The 20,663-nt window shown below is 47.0% G+C and overlaps 1 protein-coding gene across 1 annotated transcript in view; it reads left to right on the top strand.

Annotated features, from left to right (window-relative positions):
- The window catches only part of wapla (WAPL cohesin release factor a), a 38,882-nt gene that overhangs the window by 4,013 nt on the left and 14,206 nt on the right, over positions 1-20,663 (top strand). The window contains exons 3-9 of the mRNA XM_061227971.1: positions 3,745-4,369; positions 6,129-6,427; positions 9,884-10,005; positions 15,945-16,037; positions 18,795-18,956; positions 19,664-19,800; positions 20,178-20,289. Of these exons, the coding sequence (XP_061083955.1) occupies positions 3,745-4,369; positions 6,129-6,427; positions 9,884-10,005; positions 15,945-16,037; positions 18,795-18,956; positions 19,664-19,800; positions 20,178-20,289 (1,550 nt within the window). The remainder of the gene's footprint in view (positions 1-3,744; positions 4,370-6,128; positions 6,428-9,883; positions 10,006-15,944; positions 16,038-18,794; positions 18,957-19,663; positions 19,801-20,177; positions 20,290-20,663) is intronic.

Raw genomic sequence — 20,663 nt, 5'->3', positions numbered from 1 at the left:
AATGTTACAGAAGAGAAGTGAATACAGCACTGTTGTCTCGACAATAGGCTTACTTCACCTACACCTGCCAGACTCTATAAAAAGCAGTTCTTGGATTAGAATATACACATTAGTGCTCATGCAACAACGCAGCGGTAAAGACACTGGCTACGTGTGGATTGTTGGCTATATCGTCCTGTTGTTTGGGAGTAGGAATACACAGGCTAACGGCGAGGGGTTTCTTAAACAAGGCCATCCTCTCACAATTGTTCCTGTTCTCCCAACGTTGTATCATGAAGCCTCAACTGCAGAACAGCCTTTCCCATAGTAATATCCCATCGTGTTAGAGAAACACTCTATGAGTGCCATGAGTAGTTGGGCTATGTTCTGTGGTTTGCTTGCAGACGGTAGTTTGCGAACCCTGTACTGTGTATATCTAGCACTCTTGAAATGGACCCCCAGGCAGCTTTCATGCTGAGTTCCTGCAGGCCCTTAAAAGTACTTCATTTCAAAGAGGAAAATTCAAGGTTACGAAAGCACTAGAATTTATTTTTGTTGATTAGGTGTTTTTGGGAACTGTGCTTTCCATATCTACTGTATTTGTACCATAGACAAGTAATGCAAAAAGATGTGTGTTCACTCCGAAGTAGAAACGGTGTACTTATAACTGACTTGGTTTTCTTTGAAGGTTGATGAATTGAGGTTGCATTTAAAACTAGGTACCATGCCTAGTTTTTAGCTAATGAAGTAAAATATTGTCTGGTGCAGGATGCAAACGGACAGTATCACATTTCAGTTGAAGATTGATACTGTAAGGGTCTGCAATGCCTTTATCGCGTTGCTGTGCTGATAGGCTAGATTTCCACTTCACACTAAGTTTTTGTAGCTGAGTGGATGTGACGCGTTACAGGCACTTTCAGCCCGAGGGCACCGCCCCCTCCTCGTGAAGCCAGCGCTCTGCATCTGTTCGGCAGCGTCAGGCTGTCTTTGAAGCTGGGGAACGGTGGACTGGGATCACGCTGCTTTGGAGCCTCCCTAATCGAGAGATGAAACTCAGGTCCTGGCTGGCCGTGGGCGTTGAGGGACACCCCCCCCAAGCCCTTTGAACTGAACACTGGGTCCCCTCCGGGGGCCTGGCCGAACTCCCAGCCTGCCCGTCTAATCATTTCAAAGTCTTCGGCTGAACGGTTCCGTCCGTTTTTCCACCTAAGCCTTTGTGCGGTCGGTAATCCGACACAAAATGGCTGCCGCGCATCTCCTAGGTGGGTTCTGAGTAATCTTAGATGTTCCGGCGTGAGTCACCGACCCTGATTTATGTAGTCGTGTCTGCTATCGCAGATGGCCAATGGAGAGAAGTGCAATTTAATGTGGGATATTTAGTCATGAATTCAGAGTGGCCATCTGCATGGAGGAGATAGTCATGCATCGACAGGAACACAGAACCTGCAGACCCTGAGAAATGGGAACCAAAGGCTCCGTCACCTCGCGTTCCGATAAAGATCCGGTACGCTCGTGAATTTCACGGCTTATTTTTCTGCGTCTGTGTGAAAGCGGTAGAGATTCAGATCTTGTATGAAATACATTTGTGCAAACGCAGACCTTTCTTCTGCTCAGAAAATGCACCGCTGTGAATAGATTGTGATTGATACTGTACCCTTCTTGGGAGCGCAGGTACCTGGTTGCTGCGTATTGCTAGCCATCTGGCTGCGCTGTAGCTAAATTGAGTTTGACTGTGGTAATGCTTTAGGATGTCCATGTTTTTGTGGAGCAATGATGGACGTAATCTTAGCATAGTATTATGAAAGCAGAAGCTACCACCAGCTGATGGTAAATTAATGTGTGCACCTAGTTTGCTAGTCTGCGCACTTTCTGTGAAAGCTTGATTTGACAGTGCATGACACGCCATGGCGTGTGTGTGTGCATGTGTGTCTGTGTGCGTATGTGTGTGTGTGCATGTGTGTCTGTGTGCGTACGTGTGTGTGTGCATGTGTGTGTGTGTGTATGTGTGGCACATCCTCTGACTGATTCTGGCACTCATTTCTCTCTTGCTGCATATGACCATTTTCAATAATGGCAAAAAATGACTTGATTGATTTTGTGCCAGTAGTGTTCTGTGTTGTTATTGCTTCTGATTTCTTCCTTTCTATTTATTCAGAAATGTCATTAACCGTACATGGACAAATATTGCATTCTGTCATCAAAGTCAATCATATTTTGAATAAACAATCAGTTTGATGGGTAGGCTATTTGCTGTAGCGCCATTTACAAACGTTAAAGTTTGCATGCACAATCTGCAGCTTCCACACACACACGCGTGCGCACACACACACACACACACACACACACACACACACACACACTCACACCCATGCACACACACACCTGCACACACACACACACACACACACACACACACACACACACACACACACACACACTCTCACTCACTCACTCACTCACTCAAGCCTGGAGCTGGATAGAAATTGGCTCCCACTGATTGCTTTTGGAATATGGAATGGTATTAATATTTTATGACCAATTTCTAAAATACCAGGTACATTCGTTAGTGCTGTGGTGCATATAGACTTATAATAAACTGCTAAGTATATATGTTATAAAGTGCCACATATGTTATAAATGCTTATACGTATGTTATAGATTGCTAAGCTTATGTTATAAACAACTATGTATGCTATAAATACCTTGCTAATTGGTCTTTTGATGGAATGGGATTCCAGTTCATAATATTTTGGCAATTTTTCATGCACCATACAAAGCACACCATCACGTTATCATGAGCTATATTTTATCTTCATAAATAGTGAGTGGGATGGCTAAGTCAGGAACTTGTGCTGCTTGAAATAAAGCACTTTTAATATCATAGTGTCCAACTCGCAGTTAATAACCTAGCCATATGAATAGGCCCTCAACTTGCTAGATCATACATTACATAAGAAACCATTCAAGTGTTTATTAAACACATTAGGAACGTATTGCATTTCTTTATGTCAGTCAGCCTGTTCAGCTTTCAGCAGTAAGCACGCCAGTACATCAAAGCCGGACATTAATATGGGCGAGCACGCAGTCGAAACTGGATTCTGGGATTGGTTTTGTGGCTTTGAAAAATATATTTTTTCTCCATCTCTTCATTCTCATGAAACATTAACAGTGTTTTCCTGGTTTTACTACAGTTGGGCCTTGGTAGCTATTGATTTTTTTTCACACTTTGAGCTGGTGAGCCATTTTCATGCAGGCCCTGCTTTCATGCTGTTTACCCCAGTGGATGAGTCGGTGCTAACGCTCTCTGGACTTCCACTGCTTAAGCCGTAAATCCAGGATTCCTGAAGCAAGGCTGTATTTTTAATTCATCCATCATCCAACATTTTCTTTCAGTTATGAATATATTCTGTTTTAAGCTGCTGGTTGTACTTTGCAGTCTCACATAACCTGTTTGTTAATAATTTAGATTTAGAATGAACTGACTTGGCTAAACCATTAATATAAGAATCTGTAAAAAGGCTTTCAAATCGGAGGGCGTTTCCTGTTATTACTTCTTCTATGATCTGTGACATTTCTGAATCTGAGTCTTTGGGTGCAGGTTGGGCCTATATTGGATTATGCTGATAATGCACTGTAGAAATACATCTTTCATTAATGTATATACATTTTTCCTCATGTCTGTGTTGGCGTGCACAATCCCATGTCTGGAGTAATCCGTGTGGCCTGTGTCTTTGCTAACGGCCCTGTCTCTGTGCGGCCCTGCAGGACGGCTGCAGCAGACCCAGGCCAGCGAGGGCTGTGACGCTCACAGCTACGCCTGGTACAGCATCGCCTCAGAGAGCGACAGGAAGCCCACGCCTCGCTCCACCAGCCTGAAGACGGACAGCTGGAGCTCCCTGGCGGGGCCGCGGCCCCCCTCCCCCGCCTTCGACACGCCCCGGGGGGAGGCGTCCCCGTGGCCGGGGGCGTCCGGGCAGGACGAGGAGGGCCAGGCTCTCCGCAGCGAGGAGCGGCCGCTCTCCGAACCCGACCGGGCCGAGCCGGGCCTGGGGGACCCGGAGCTGCCCTCCGAATCGGACGCCCCCTCCCAGTTCCTCCACCGGCCGCCCAACTGCCGCACCTACCGCCGGCCCGACCGCTTCAGGCAGGCCCCGGGGCCGGGGAACGGGGAGAGCGCCGGCCAGGCCTCGCCCAGGCCCCACAGCGCCCCCTCTGGCCGAGGCCGGGACTACACGGTGCTGCACCCCTCCTGCCTGTCCGTGTGCAACGTCACCATCCAGGACTCCATGGAGAGGGCCGTGGAGGACTTCCCCGCCCCCACGTCTGCAGACCCGGGAGAGACCGGCCGGCTGAGGAAGAAGGCCGAGGCCACGCCCAACAAGCCCACCAGGTGTCCCTTAGAGCCCAGCATTCAGCCCCTAGTACACAATGCTCCACTACCTGTCTGTCTTCCAGCTCTTGAAAATGAGCAAAATTATTCTCTGTTACCTGACACGCTCTCGCATGGTTTCAAATGAATGTGAGAGAACTAGAGGAGAAAATATAAGAATTTGACATTTTAATGCACTACTAACATCATGCTTGTTAAATTAAGGCAAATAATAGCTTAAGCGCAAGTGCGGCAGTTAGAAAAGTGGTGCTTCAAGTGGGAGGGTGAAGAATTACATATTTATACTGCTTGACTTTACACACTCACTGAGCACTTCATTAGGTATTTATTATTATTTTATTTTTTATACTTATTGGTCTTCTGCTGCTGTAGCCTATCCACTTAGAGGTTTGACGTGTTGTTTGTGGTCAGAGATGGTCTTCTGCATACCACTGCTGTAATGTGGGGATATTTGTGTTACCGGCACCTTCTTGTCAGCTTTGACCAGTCTGGCCCTTCTCCTCTCAGCTCTCCCATTAATAACGCATTTTTGCCTGCAGAACTGCTGCTCGCTTGATGTTTTTTGTTTTTTGCACCATTTTCTCCAAACCCTGGAGATTTATTCATGAAAATCCCAGGAGATCAGCAGTTTCTGAGATACTCAAACCTGGCACCGACAATAATTCCACGGTCAAAAGTCACTTAGATCACATTTCTTCTGAAAAACGGCTGAACCTCTTGACCGGGTCTGCATGCTGTTATGCATTTAATTTCTGCCACATGATTATATATATTATAACAAACAGGTGTACAGGTCTACCTCATAATGTGCTCACTGGGTGTAAATCCACAATGTATAGCATGTTTCAAGATGCGTATAGCAGTTATAAAGCTCCACATACTGCACTGTTATGCATAGCATTTCATTAGTTAATTAGTAACTGATTAAAGAGTCCTGTTTCTGATGAAAACTGCAAGCATTCAAATTTAAGCATTTATATTCAGTGTTAGCCTGTGACACTTGTCAGACAAGTGGAGAAGCATCCAGAGCTGGTTAATTATTGAGTTGTGCAGGTAATCATAAATGATACATATGGAAATGTTTCAGCGTTTGGGTTAGGCGATGGCTCGGAGTGCTGTCTGTGCAAACTCATGTATAGTTAAGGATTCATAAGACATGCCCCTTGGGAATATTATGCATGGAGGTGAAGAATGACTCTGCATTTGGTAGTTCCTAGTCTAGTAGCTCATTTTAAAACTGGCCCACTGGATAGTGGCAGAAGCTTATAATGTTTATGATGCGAATAATCATTGTGCAGGGTTCACAAACATGATTCCTGAGCTATGCGTGACTTTATATAAAATAAATCTGCAGCTTCCAAAATTTTATATAAAAACTGAAAGTGCCAGTTTGTCCAAAAGTGAAATTAAGATACATTTCCACTTAGCCAGAGTACTACCCGTGCACAAATTAAGCTCTCTGGATGTTTGTGAGTAACTCTCGCAATATATTTGGAAGGAGACGTTGGTATTGAATTTTTCTTATGTACATTTTCGGTGCATTGAGCACCACAAAAATACGGATCTGTTGCGGTTCGTTGCAACAGGGGGAGCTGCAGCTGATATTGAGACAATTCAACAAATGAAACCTTTTGGATGTATAGATGGTACTCTTGAAACGTACCTTAATTTCATTGTTGGGTGTACTGCCCCTTAAGCATGTAAATTAGGAGAAGGCTGTGGATGAATAGTGTGTAAGAACTGGTCTGTTCCCTGCCAGGTTCAGGCCCGTGCTGAGCAAGTCTAAAAAGGAGAGCAAGCTGGACTTCTTTGGTTTCGAGGAGAAGGACGGTCTGGACGAGGAGGACCCCGCTGCCTCAGGGAGCACAAACTACAAGATCAAGTACTTCGGCTTCGACGACCTGAGCGAGAGCGACAGTGAGGAAGAGGAGGACAGGTCCTCGGCAGCGGAGAAGAGGAAGGCCAAGAAGGCCGCAGCAGCAGCAGCAGCCATGGCCGCCTGCTTGGACAGCCCCGAGCCGAGCGACTCGCAGGAAAGCCAAACCAGCAGCAACACAGGTCCGTACTGAGCCTTAGCAAAAACCAGCACCAACACAGGTCCGTACTGAGCCTTAGCACAAACCAGCACCAACACAGGTCGGTACTGAGCCTTAGCACAAACCAGCACCAACACAGGTCCGTACTGAGCCTTAGCACAAACCAGCACCAACACAGGTCCGTACTGAGCCTTAGCACAAACCAGCACCAACACAGGTCCGTACTGAGCCTTAGCACAAACCAGCAGCAACACAGGTCCGTACTGAGCCTTAGCACAAACCAGCAGCAACACAGGTCCGTACTGAGCCTTAGCACAAACCAGCACCAACACAGGTCCGTACTGAGCCTTAGCACAAACCAGCAGCAACACAGGTCCGTACTGAGCCTTAGCACAAACCAGCACCAACACAGGTCCGTACTGAGCCTTAGCACAAACCAGCACCAACACAGGTCCGTACTGAGCCTTAGCACAAACCAGCACCAACACAGGTCCGTACTGAGCCTTAGCACAAACCAGCACCAACACAGGTCCGTACTGAGCCTTAGCACAAACCAGCACCAACACAGGTCCGTACTGAGCCTTAGCACAAACCAGCAGCAACACAGGTCCGTACTGAGCCTTAGCACAAACCAGCAGCAACACAGGTCCGTACTGAGCCTTAGCACAAACCAGCACCAACACAGGTCCGTACTGAGCCTTAGCACAAACCAGCAGCAACACAGGTCCGTACTGAGCCTTAGCACAAACCAGCACCAACACAGGTCCGTACTGAGCCTTAGCACAAACCAGCACCAACACAGGTCCGTACTGAGCCTTAGCACAAACCAGCACCAACACAGGTCCGTACTGAGCCTTAGCACAAACCAGCAGCAACACAGGTCCGTACTGAGCCTTAGCACAAACCAGCAGCAACACAGGTCCGTACTGAGCCTTAGCACAAACCAGCAGCAACACAGGTCCGTACTGAGCCTTAGCACAAACCAGCAGCAACACAGGTCCGTACTGAGCCTTAGCACAAACCAGCACCAACACAGGTCCGTACTGAGCCTTAGCACAAACCAGCACCAACACAGGTCCGTACTGAGCCTTAGCACAAACCAGCACCAGCACAGGTCCGTACTGAGCCTTAGCACAAACCAGCACCAACACAGGTCCGTACTGAGCCTTAGCACAAACCAGCACCAACACAGGTCCGTACTGAGCCTTAGCACAAACCAGCACCAACACAGGTCCGTACTGAGCCTTAGCACAAACCAGCACCAACACAGGTCCGTACTGAGCCTTAGCACAAACCAGCACCAACACAGGTCCGTACTGAGCCTTAGCACAAACCAGCACCAACACAGGTCCGTACTGAGCCTTAGCACAAACCAGCACCAACACAGGTCCGTACTGAGCCTTAGCACAAACCAGCACCAACACAGGTCCGTACTGAGCCTTAGCACAAACCAGCACCAACACAGGTCCGTACTGAGCCTTAGCACAAACCAGCAGCAACACAGGTCCGTACTGAGCCTTAGCACAAACCAGCAGCAACACAGGTCCGTACTGAGCCTTAGCACAAACCAGCACCAACACAGGTCCGTACTGAGCCTTAGCACAAACCAGCAGCAACACAGGTCCGTACTGAGCCTTAGCACAAACCAGCACCAACACAGGTCCGTACTGAGCCTTAGCACAAACCAGCACCAACACAGGTCCGTACTGAGCCTTAGCACAAACCAGCACCAACACAGGTCCGTACTGAGCCTTAGCACAAACCAGCAGCAACACAGGTCCGTACTGAGCCTTAGCACAAACCAGCAGCAACACAGGTCCGTACTGAGCCTTAGCACAAACCAGCAGCAACACAGGTCCGTACTGAGCCTTAGCACAAACCAGCAGCAACACAGGTCCGTACTGAGCCTTAGCACAAACCAGCACCAACACAGGTCCGTACTGAGCCTTAGCACAAACCAGCACCAACACAGGTCCGTACTGAGCCTTAGCACAAACCAGCACCAGCACAGGTCCGTACTGAGCCTTAGCACAAACCAGCACCAACACAGGTCCGTACTGAGCCTTAGCACAAACCAGCACCAACACAGGTCCGTACTGAGCCTTAGCACAAACCAGCACCAACACAGGTCCGTACTGAGCCTTAGCACAAACCAGCACCAACACAGGTCCGTACTGAGCCTTAGCACAAACCAGCACCAACACAGGTCCGTACTGAGCCTTAGCACAAACCAGCACCAACACAGGTCCGTACTGAGCCTTAGCACAAACCAGCAGCAACACAGGTCCGTACTGAGCCTTAGCACAAACCAGCACCAACACAGGTCCGTACTGGGCCTTAGCACAAACCAGCACCAACACAGGTCCGTACTGAGCCTTAGCACAAACCAGCACCAACACAGGTCCGTACTGGGCCTTAGCACAAACCAGCACCAACACAGGTCCGTACTGAGCCTTAGCACAAACCAGCACCAACACAGGTCCGTACTGAGCCTTAGCACAAACCAGCGCCAACACAGGTCCGTACTGAGCCTTAGCACAAACCAGCAGCAACACAGGTCCGTACTGAGCCTTAGCACAAACCAGCACCAACACAGGTCCGTACTGAGTCTAAACTACCATGAACACAGGACTTTGCACGCTTGCATGAAGTGGACATGCTAAATACATGTGGGAGTGGGAACACTCCCAGTTTGTTACCCCTTATGCTCCCACTGTCATAGGGGAGGGTTTACTGTCGAGACAAAGTCCCATGGTGCCACACCAAAGAAGTGTTTATGACATCGTCTGTCTAGATCAGCAGCTAACCCCATTTATAAACCCATGATCATTTAGCCAAGATCCTGCCATTTCATTATACGAGCGTGCATTTTCCCACAGGCAGCGTTAAGCATGTTCCCCATAATTTAAGATGTGCTCGAAAAATAATTGCTTTCAGTTCTGCTGCACCGAGGACCTGTCGTCCAAAAAATATACCGAGGGGAATGAGGGCACGGCCCTCTTCACGGCTAATCTGCGGATTCCCATGCCGGTTAACCTTGTGCGTTCTCAAACATCGCACGCAACTGTATGATTTGGGGTGCTGCGGGAACTGGCCGCGCTGTCTCAAGGTTATATTTTCGCCTCCCAGCTGGGGTGCTGTTGCTGAACCTTTGAGCCAGGCTGCTTAGCCCCGACCGCCCCAGTACATATCCAGCCACGTTAATGGATTTTATGTAAAGCTGGGTAAGTCGCTCTGGATAGGGACGTCTGCTATAGGCTTAAAATGCAAATGCAGTGAAGCCTCGTTAACATTTAACGCCAACGGAAGCTGTGAAATAAGAACAAAAGCTGCGGCCTGGTCTTGCGTGACTTGTTATGCCTGTCATGTGAAATAGTGGCCTGTTTTAAGACAAGCTGTCAAATGACGAGAAATTTCCTTTTTTTGGTCGCGTTGTCTTTGTCATACTCCTGAGTCCGTGATATGCATCTGCTTTTAGATATTCTGGAATTCCCAGACGATTCCTATCCGGCTGTGGCTGGAACGCCGAAGAGGCCGCAGGGAAAACAGTCGGATAAATCCGGAGAGAGCGGCAGAAAGATTTTCAGCGGCCCTAAGAAGGTAGGTCCCGTGGCTTAGCGCAGAGAAGTCTGGCTCAGACCAATCAAAAATAATTCTGTCTCCTGCACAATACCACAATAGCTCCGTGCGTTTAGAGATTCACAAAGCTTTTCTCTCCCAGACTGCTTTTGCCGTCTGGCCTGTCTGTCATAATGAGACTGGCGTGTCTCTCATGATGCGACTAGAATGCTTAAAACGTCAGAAAAGGGAATTGATTAGGTGCAGGTTGTAGACAATTGTACTCTAATGAATAAAGTTTTCACAGTTGCTTTTTTAGATTATATTCTACAATGCAGTACATCTTCATTCTTTAACACCATGATCCGTCTAAAATATAATTGCTACTTTGAATTTAGATTAGGATAAAACACATTTTTGCGGAATGCATCTCAACATCTTAGGAGAACATACGGTAAAATGGTTAGCATTTTTCCATATTCCTCCTCTTGCTCCAAGAGCCTTGCTGTTTTTTGAACCAAAGATTTGAGTCTTATTTCATATACTGTACTGTGCAAAAATCAGAGATCACCCTTTCCTTTATTCAATTTCCAGTTAAGTCAGCCATTCACTTGTATCAAATCTATAAATATATGTTCACTCTCATGCTCCCTACAACCATTTAAGTCTTCAAGCCTTCCGATCAACAAACACGTTTCAGATGTTACCAAAAGAGTCAACAACATCGAGCCCTTTCCCTTCAAATGTGACTAACATTCAAACAACAACTACCACCTTGGCTGCCTGTCAGACTTTCCAAAACTGGAGTTCAAAAGCTTATTGCAAGATACAGAGAAAATGGGGCTCCTATCAACTGTGCAAGAACTGCTAGACCACCGAAACTATCACCATCACAAAGACGGTACTTAAAGATTTTATCGTTGTGAGATGGGAGAAAACCTCCAGTCTTTCTTCAGATCTGAAGTAAAGAAATCCTTTTACTGTGAGAAGAAACCTCAGTGCTACGGTCGTGAAATGATCTGTATCTGTGAAAAAGCCACTTCTGAGAAAAGGAAATAAACCAAAGAAAGAATATTTGCACTAGTATACAAAAACCGAGCTGCGCAGTAAGGCTTTATGGACCTATGAGTAAATTGGGAGGTTTTCAGCAGTACATCTGCAGCTGAAGCAATGAGACTCTTGGAACCACGTTTCCAACTATAAGTCAAGATTGGTGGAGGATCAGTGCAAGTTTGGGGCTATATAACAACATCTGGCGTTGGTGACTTGGTTTCAATTGAATCATGAATGCAAACAAATCTTAGCGTCATGCATCTGGACAATGTTTGATTGGGAGCAAATGAATTCCACGACAAGATAACGACCCCACGCACACTAAGATAAACAATCTGCTGGTGTTCTCAGAACAGTCATCTCGCCACCCCGGACTCCTGGGACATGCAGCACGACGCAGGGTTGGAGAGTTAGCTGGATAACTGCGCCAAGGCAACCCCGGGCCAGCCGTTTTCACATCAGTCCATGTTCACTATTTGGGAGGGTTTTGGGTTGTACTCAGTGCTGTTATCCAGCTAACTCCGTAATCCCGCTTTGTGATTCAGACCCCAGACCTCAGCATCATTGAATGCGCGTGAGATTACTTGGGTCGAGAGAATCAGAAAATGCAATCAGCTTCTGAGACTAGTCTTTGGAGGTGTTTACAAGAAGCATGGAAAAATATCCCTGTGGCTTTCTTTGCAAAGCTCAGAGCAAGTCTACTGGAAAGAATGGAAGCTGTAATAAAGGTGAAGGGTGGTCACTAAATCGGTGTTACTCAACTCCACGTCCTGCAGGACGCAGTGTCTGCAGATATTTGCTCCTACTGGGCGCTACACCATCTGATTTCACTAATTATTTTACCTGCTTGGTTCAGATAATAAGATAATTAGTGAAACCAGGTGGTGTAGCGCACGGTTGAAGCAAGACACTGCGGCCCGCAGGATGTGGGGTTGAGTGGCACTGCACTAAATACTGAAAGACTTATGTTAAATATGTTTGCTCCACTATTTTCTGACACAGAAAAATAAATTACTTTCACTGGAAAGTAAATTAAAAAAGGCAAAATTATGCTCAGACTGGTTTTAATATTACCAACGTGTTGTACCATGTGTACCTTCACCGGATGGCCATTTTATGATGAAGCATTTCAGGCATTTCTGTTGTATTGGGCAAAAATCTTCAGCTGAAAACAATACAGTACAAACAGTACAAATATCGACTCTTTTGTAAATGAGGTTAAAATGTGGGTTCTGCGCAGTGACCTAAATGCAGACCTCTGCAGTCTGCCTTTTGTTGGTGTGTTCCGTTGTGTCTGCCTTCTTTCGGCTGTGTTAGTCAAAATGCTGAACTGCCATATTTCTCTGTTCCTGACAGCCAGGACATAAAGTTGGGATACATTTTGTCAGACAGCCATTATTTGGTCTGGAGACATTATAATGCACAGGACCCCGGACCAGGACAAGCCGTTTAAAGAGATGATAAATCTGCTGTCTCATGAGTGCTACATTTACCTGCTCACCAGTAGAATATTTTTTATTTATTTATACAGTTTATTTTCCCGGCATCACTTCATATAAAGTACATTGTGCTGGTTATGCTCGGCTAATGAAATGAAAAAAAAAACCCACTGAGGTCTTCATTATAATGTTTACGTTGGAACAGAAAACCAGACCGCTAGGAAAACGCATTTGGGCGGAACATGAAAATCAACATGATAAACGCGTCTGTGTCCCAGGTGTATACAGCACACACAGTGGCACTGAAGCCCTATGCATTAAGGTCCCCTGGGTGATGTAGTTTCATACCTGGCAACCTGTGGAAGTGATAAATAAAATAAGGGTAGTGATTTACTTCCATACATGGCAACCTGTAGAAGTTATGCCTCTTCAGTTTTCTGTCCTCACTGAACAACCCATTCAAAAACCCATCAATTCACCAAGAATGAGTGTAACATTTACTGGTAATTTGAAAAGCAGTCCATTAAACATGTTTACACCGAGATTAGATGACCTGGGCGCTTTAGAACCTGTTTGTGGAGAGACACTTTTTATTTTAGTCCATTGAGAGCTCATCTTGGCCATTTTTGTCAGTTATTTCTTGCTGAAATAGTTTGTTTGTTAGATTGTCAAAGGTATTCTCCCCCCCCCCCCCCCAGAGATATTTCCTGGTCGTGGACAAAGAGTATTTACCTGAATCGCTGTGCCATTTCTTGGTTGCTTTGAAAAGAAAATGATTTTTTAGAACATGTTCTTCGCCCACACTGCACTTGAAGAAGTAAGATGTTCCTTTCTTTTATGGAAAAGCTTGAAGAACACGAAATCAATGTCATACTGGTCTTCCTGCATGCCCTCGGTGGACAATCGCTCCAGTTTTCTTTAGTTTGCGACGGGCCTTTAAGAAGGAGCAAAAATAACACTAGGGACAAAAACTTGAGTGTTTGCATCCTATTCTTTTAATGCCAATGTCCATTTTCTTGAAATAAAAGGTCTTTATAAAATGACTTCACGTTCACAATGTGGAAAATGTTTGTCATTTTTGGAAGGCGCTCTTGTTTAGCGGCAGGTGAAGCAGCTCATTATGCCTTCAAAGATGAAGCTTACCTTTGCATTTGGCTGAGTGCAAACAGTTTATACCAGTCAGTTAATCCCATCGTTACTGTAGCGGCCCCGGATAACCACACTGGCCCACAGAGCTCGGAGCTAAAGGTTTTAAAGCCTGGTCCTACTAAAATCATTTTATAAAAGCTTCGATTTTTGTTCTCTTCTCTGCAGTCTGATGTCGGAAAGGACTGGATGTCGTTCACTTTTTACAATTGTTGGAGGCGATGAAGTTTGCTAGATATCTATCTGAGAAGATGACTAGGTCTGGACTGTGAACTGTGCTGAAGATGATATTGGGAACATTGGGACTCAAGTGGGATTTAAGATCAGGTTTTTGAGAAGCACCACTGCACTGTACCGTCTGTGACAATCGGACGGGCTATTTTAGCTCCCACGTTTTCTTGTAGGACTGGGGAAGACCATTTGTCACTGTCACAATCCCTGACACCGTCTGAACTGAGCTGGCGTAATGGCACCCCCCCACTAGGGGGCAGCGCAGCATAATGACCATCTGCCGCCATGGATACAGGGCGCTGCGCATGCATTTGTTTTCAAGGACCTTAGTCACCTTAATGCATCCCAATTAGTAGACTGAGAATTTTTCCTGTTCACACACATTAATGCAATGCTCGTAAAATGTCAGCACTCTAGAGCCCTTGGATGAACACACCTTGAAGAGACTGGTCCTTGTTGATGGTCATAGTGCAAGAACAATTTACTGAGCGGAGGGTTGACCCTTCCAAGTGCAGGTGTTTTTCAGGTGCTTGTTATTTTATTGTGTTGTTTTTTTTTTTTTTCAATTATTATTATTTTTTTTCAGTTATTCTCATTTGCCGTTGAAAGCTTTTTACAGGAATCTGGATGATTATATTTAGATTGTCATTCGAGGCTTTGAGTCGCTTGTTGTCAAAACTAAAAGCTTCTGTGACCACTTAATATGCGCGAGACTGTCATCTCCCTTCCCTGAGGGAAAACCATGAACATCCAATGTATGTTTGAGTGCTAGTTGTCTAACCAGCCCCATCTTCGCCAGGCGAAACTGAGCTCATTTCAGCTTGTTGCGTCTTTATCTCAGATGTGTTGCAGTTTGTTTTTATGGTGGAATCGCTGTGTTCAAATTAGGAGAGGAAAGAGTCTGCGTTTCAAACCGATGCACCTATCCCAGCATCTTACGCATCTTACACAGCTGTCGAGCCAGCGCAAATTAACGGAAACTGCTCAAAAATGAATATGCCCATAAAAAATGGCCAAAACTGTTTGTTGTGTTATTCTTTAATATAAATTACAGCATTCCTTGTTTATGAAGCGCAACAACATTTGATGACCTTAATGGGGAAAAAAGCAGAAACCAAAGAAACGGCACTTTTAGCTAAAAGTTATTTCTAATGGCTCCAACCAAGAGCCAGAAATGACTTGACCTTACGATGACTTTTTGGCAGAGAGGATTCAGAACATACTAAAAACAATAACCAGGGTTACTGCAGGGTCATTATCCTGTATCAATGACTTGAACGAGCCATCTGAGTTGCAATTAAATGCAGTATTTGAGAGACAAAATGTGAATCTAACCAGCTGCATTCTTCAACTCGCTCTGGTGTGATCTAATAAACTGTTCAACTGTTTACTCGGCACAGAAAAGACCACAAAATGCAACCATTTGATAGCATTCTGCAGCCACAAAACACAAAAATTCTCTCCAAATGTAATTATCAGATCATTTGTTAACGAGACTAATGTCCACGGTATATTTTTATGGGAATGCATAAGGATGCAGGTTGGCAAATAAAATGTTTGAATGTTTTTAAAGTTTGTGCTGATCTGCTGCTACGTGAATGTGGAAACTTGTTTGCAGTTTGCATTTGTGCTGTGCAGTAAAACAGGGAAGCATCAGCCAACATGGCCGAATATGGGCTATTGATATGGGCCCATAATGTTTGCATCACGGAGAAGTAATTTAAAACGGCCTGTAGCGTAGTGGTTAAGGTTAAACACGCAAGGTCGGTTCTAATCCCGGTGTAGCCACAATCAGATCCGCACAGCCGTTGGGCCCTTGAGCAAGGCACTTAACCCTGCATTGCTCCAGGGGAGGATTGTTTCCTGCTTAGTCTAATCAACTGTATGTCGCTCTGGATAAGAGCATCTGCCAAATGGCAATAATGTAATGTAATGTAAAACATGTTCTGTGTATGTATGGGCAATACAGAAGGTGGAAAGTGTGTGTGGCCTTGCTGAAACTTCATACGTGGCTTCAGTGGAGGGGAGGCAGTATGTGTGGTACATCGATGCTCTGAGTGATGAGTTCAGATTGACGGACTGTGTTCTTCTGTGTGTTCTTGTGCCCGTCAGTCCCCCGCAAAGGCTGTGTATAACGCCAGACACTGGAACAATCCGGAAGCTGAGGAGCTCCCCCCGCCCCTGGCCCGGGCTCAGAGCGCTCCGGTAAGTAGCCCCCATCTCCCTGTGTGGGGAGACCAGCAGGGCAGGGAGGGAGCAGGAGACCAGCAGGAGACCAGCAGGGCAGGGATGGAGCGGGAGACCAGCAGGAGACCAGCAGGGCAGGGAGGGAGTGGGAGACCAGCAGGAGACCAGCAGGGCAGGGAGGGAGCGGGAGACCAGCAGGAGACCAGCAGGGCAGGGAGGGAGCAGGAGACCAGCAGGAGACCAGCAGGGCAGGGCAGGGAGCAGGAGACCAGCAGGGCAGGGCAGGGAGCAGGAGACCAGCAGGGCAGGGCAGGGAGCAGGAGACCAGCAGGGCAGGGAGGGAGCGGGAGACCAACAGGAGTGGTTACGTGTGCTTAAGGCAGGCCTTGGCTTGGGAAGGTATATTTGCTCTTAACTTAAAGCAGCAGTTCATCCCAAAAATATATTAAGCTACGTTTCTTACCCACTTACCAGAGTGCCATCTATCCATTCAGATAGTTTTCACTTTTTAGATATCTGCTGCTGCTCTCCCTGATGCAACAGACCTCAAAGGGACATGGTTTTTGTGGCCTCAAAGTGCCAAAATTCACTTTGTAAAACACAACAGCAATGCATCTTTCATAATATAATGAAAATACACACAGATCCTCAGAGCTTATGTTGCACACGGTTTCATCAAAATCTACTTTATACTGAAGTACGGCAACTGTATATCTGAAAAGTCACAACCAAAGCATAGCAATATTCTGGGGCCCAGTGTGAACATTGTTAATCTGATGTTAAAACAGTGTTTTAAAACCGCTTAATTGCGTTTTGGGCAGAACTACCCCTTAGCTTTGCCAGTACATTAAGCAAGTATTTACCTCATTCATATTTAGTATTTACATCCTTGGAGGGCTGCTTGTTGCACTTAACCCCGAATTATGCACTTCTCGTCGTAAGTAGCTCTGGATCAGGCTAAAAGCCAGTAATGTAATGCAAAGTACGGGCAATTACATGTATTTCTGAACCCAGTATCATTCCCAGGTGTGACATTTTGAGCTGAAAAAAAAGGTCACTTCAACTATATACCATAATTTATACTTTAATAACTATTTTGTACACGCTCTCTTGTACGTGTTTACATGTTGCATAAAGATGCCCAGAGGGGCCTTAAGTCCCCTATTGGTTTACCGGTCATTTTGTACGAATCCGTGCTACTGCATTGAACATCTGGGCACTTCTGTGTAGAGTGCAAATAATCACAGAAACATTTCTGCATTTCATCACATTGAGAAACTCAAACGGGTGTGTGTCGCTCTTGGGGACGATACCGGGTCGGTATTTGTCCGCTCTGTGTGCTCCTTTTGGGACCTCATCTTCGCCGAAGAGCAGCTGCAGTTGACGCCATCGCTCCCAGCTCCACAGTGAGCCCTCAGAGTTACCCCTCTGCCCCCAGCTCCACAGTGAGCCCTCAGAGTTACCCCTCTGCCCCCAGCTCCACAGTGAGCCCTCAGAGTTACCCCTCTGCCCCCAGCTCCACAGTGAGCCCTCAGAGTTACCCCTCTGCCCCCAGCTCCACAGTGAGCCCTCAGAGTTACCCCTCTGCCCCCAGCTCCACAGTGAGCCCTCAGAGTTACCCCTCTGCCCCCAGCTCCACAGTGAGCCCTCAGTTACCCCTCTGCTCCCAGCTCCACAGTGAGCCCTCAGAGTTACCCCTCTGCCCCCAGCTCCACAGTGAGCCCTCAGAGTTACCCCTCTACCCCCAGCTCCACAGTGAGCCCTCAGAGTTACCCCTCTGCCCCCAGCTCCACAGTGAGCCCTCAGAGTTACCCCTCTGCCCCCAGCTCCACAGTGAGCCCTCAGAGTTACCCCTCTGCCCCCAGCTCCACAGTGAGCCCTCAGTTACCCCTCTGCTCCCAGCTCCACAGTGAGCCCTCAGAGTTACCCCTCTGCCCCCAGCTACAGTGAGCCCTCAGAGTTACCCCTCTGCCCCCAGCTCCACAGTGAGCCCTCAGTTACCCCTCTGCCCCCAGCTACAGTGAGCCCTCAGTTACCCCTCTGGCAGCTCAGCGGGAGATGGCTGCTGTTAATACATCAGCCTGCATCTGGTGCTGCTCATGGAATATGATATTTTACAGCCCCTCCGGTGCTCCTGTGCAATTAGCGATTAGCGGTCAGAGAGAGAACGATAGCATTAACCCTTCGCTCATACTATATTACGTCTCACAGGGGACCTCTCTTTGCCTTGCACACATCGAAAGGGTTAACTCCCACTTTGTTAGAAAAGGTTTCAGTTTGCTAGTGAAAGCTGTGGAAGAATTCAGTCGTGTTAACATGAGAAATGGCAACTTGAGTTTTGGCCCACTTACTATCTAGCTACCTATCCATTCAGGTAGTGATTTTATTTATTTATTTATTTATTTAAACGTCATGTAGTATTGTGTAATACAGGGGTTCACACCTTTGAGAGAGGCAGAGTGAGCAGTCAGATGTGAAAATCATGTTGTACCTATAGACAATCACACTAAGCAGTTGAACTGCTGCATTGGTCATTATGCAGTTATTTTCAGCACCTTCATGTGTGTATTTCCATATATACGAGGGCTGGGGTCATTTCCGTACATCAGATTCAGGAAATAAAGCACAACCCAGTTCAATAAATCCTCCGGGAATATGAAGAATTTTTGATGATGAACGTTTTTCATTCCATCGATTAAATTTCAGCTCATTTCCCCGACCTGACTGAACTGAAATGAAGTTCACTCCGAACCTTTCGCGTGTGTTTTCCCATAGGCCAGTTTATCGGGAGGAAGCAAGGCGAACAACCCCCACCCGGACGACGGCTTGTTCAAGACCCCGGCCCCGCCGCCCAAAGTCATCAAATCGGTGACCATCCCCACCCAGCCGTACCAGGACATCGTCACAGCGCTGAAATGCCGGACAGAGCACAAGGAGGTGAGCAGCCAATCCGCTCGGTCACACCCGTTACCTTCAGCGATGTAGCCAAGTGAACCGTGATGTGTACCTGGCCTCCTCCATTTTGTAAAGGAACGGTCCCCTGAATAATAGTCCCTCGGCGGCCGAACAGAAGGTCTGATTCCATCCTGTTTATTCAACAGCCACGTGTCATTTACTTGGCAGTGCCTGACCCAGCAGTGCATGACCTGGACGGCCCTTAATTGGTAGGGAGATGAATGGGAGGACAGTAATGCAAATCGATGAGCTAACGCCACGAGACACGGAGAACTGTTAGCATCCCTTCAGAAGGGAGGACTTGCCAAAGAGCTGTTGCTTTTTAGGTGTGAGTGACAATGAAGATTGAGTGATTTTTAAACTGGGAGCCAAATTACAGATGGACTCCACTGCCTTTTCTCCTGTGAGTTAACCTTCAAGTGTAATTATCTTCTTTAATTTGACAGTCCAAAACGGCCGTCCGCAGATCCTGTGGGTCTCTTGGTCGATGTCTGGGGACCCCCAGCAGACCCTGCTCCTCTCCAGAATTAAAATTTGGCAACGCTGATTTGATATGAAGGTCATCTCATATCATAGAGTTTAATTACCTCTGTTAGTTGGAGCAGAAGTTATGTGAGCCCCCTTTCTATCTGCCTGTCTGTCAGTCTCTGAACAAGATGACTAAAGATTGACTGCTGTTTTGCCTACAGCTGTACACTGTTGTTCATAACGTGAAGCACTTCAACGATGTTGTGGAGTTCGGGGAGAACCAGGAGTTCACAGATGACTTTGAGTATTTGGAAGCGGGCCTGAAGAGTGGTCAACCCCTCAACACGCGCTGCCTTAGGTGAGTTTATGACCAATCGCAGTCCAACACACGCTGCCTTAGGTGAGTTTATGACCAATCGCAGTCCAACACAAGTGAGTTTATGACCAATCGCAGTGTAACCCATGGTACCTTAGGTGAGTATATGACCAGCCACGGTCCAATATACTTCTAAAGTGTTTCTTTGTAATGTCAAAATAATATTAGAACCTTCTTTGTGCCTTCTCTCCATCTTCTCTGAAATATCCAGAACTGGACACAATTCCACAGTTCTGAAGAATATAGCCCCATTCGATTGACGCAAATTTTATATATTTCTTTGCCAAATATCCCAGTATTCTGCTGGCCTACTCCACAGTGTGACCCTGAATCCTGACGGTTGTTTTTTCCCCCCGCAGTGTCATCGGCTTGGCCACCAGGTGCGCGATGCCCAGCTTCCGCATGCACCTGCGGGCCAGGGGGAAGGTGGCCCAGGTCTTCAAAACGCTGAGCGACGCCCCGCAGCACCCGGTACGGCCGCCGTTCCCCTCAGCCCGGCCCTCTGTGGGCTCCAGACCCCGCTCCTTTAAAGCTCCTCTCTCCCGGCCTCCATCTGGCACCTGCTGCGGAGCTCTGGCCGGCGTCTGCCGCCGCTGAGTACCTCACTTATTAACGGAGACTCGCCGCCCTGACCCCGCCACTCGCCCGCAGCTCTTCAGTGTCTGTGCGCTTATGCACGCGGCTGTGAATGAGTCAGCGCTAAATGCTCAAGTGCAGGGCTGTGTCGTTAAACAGGGCTGAAGATGAGAGTGCTCGATGGCTGTGTGTGTGTGTGTGTGTGTGTGTGTGTGTGTGTGTGTGTGTGTTACACTCTGTTTCTCAATGTGTCTTTATTCTTTCTTTCC

This window comes from Conger conger, chromosome 18, assembly GCF_963514075.1.
Source record: "Conger conger chromosome 18, fConCon1.1, whole genome shotgun sequence".
NCBI lineage: Eukaryota > Metazoa > Chordata > Actinopteri > Anguilliformes > Congridae > Conger > Conger conger.
This window is presented reverse-complemented; position numbering and strand designations above follow the sequence as displayed.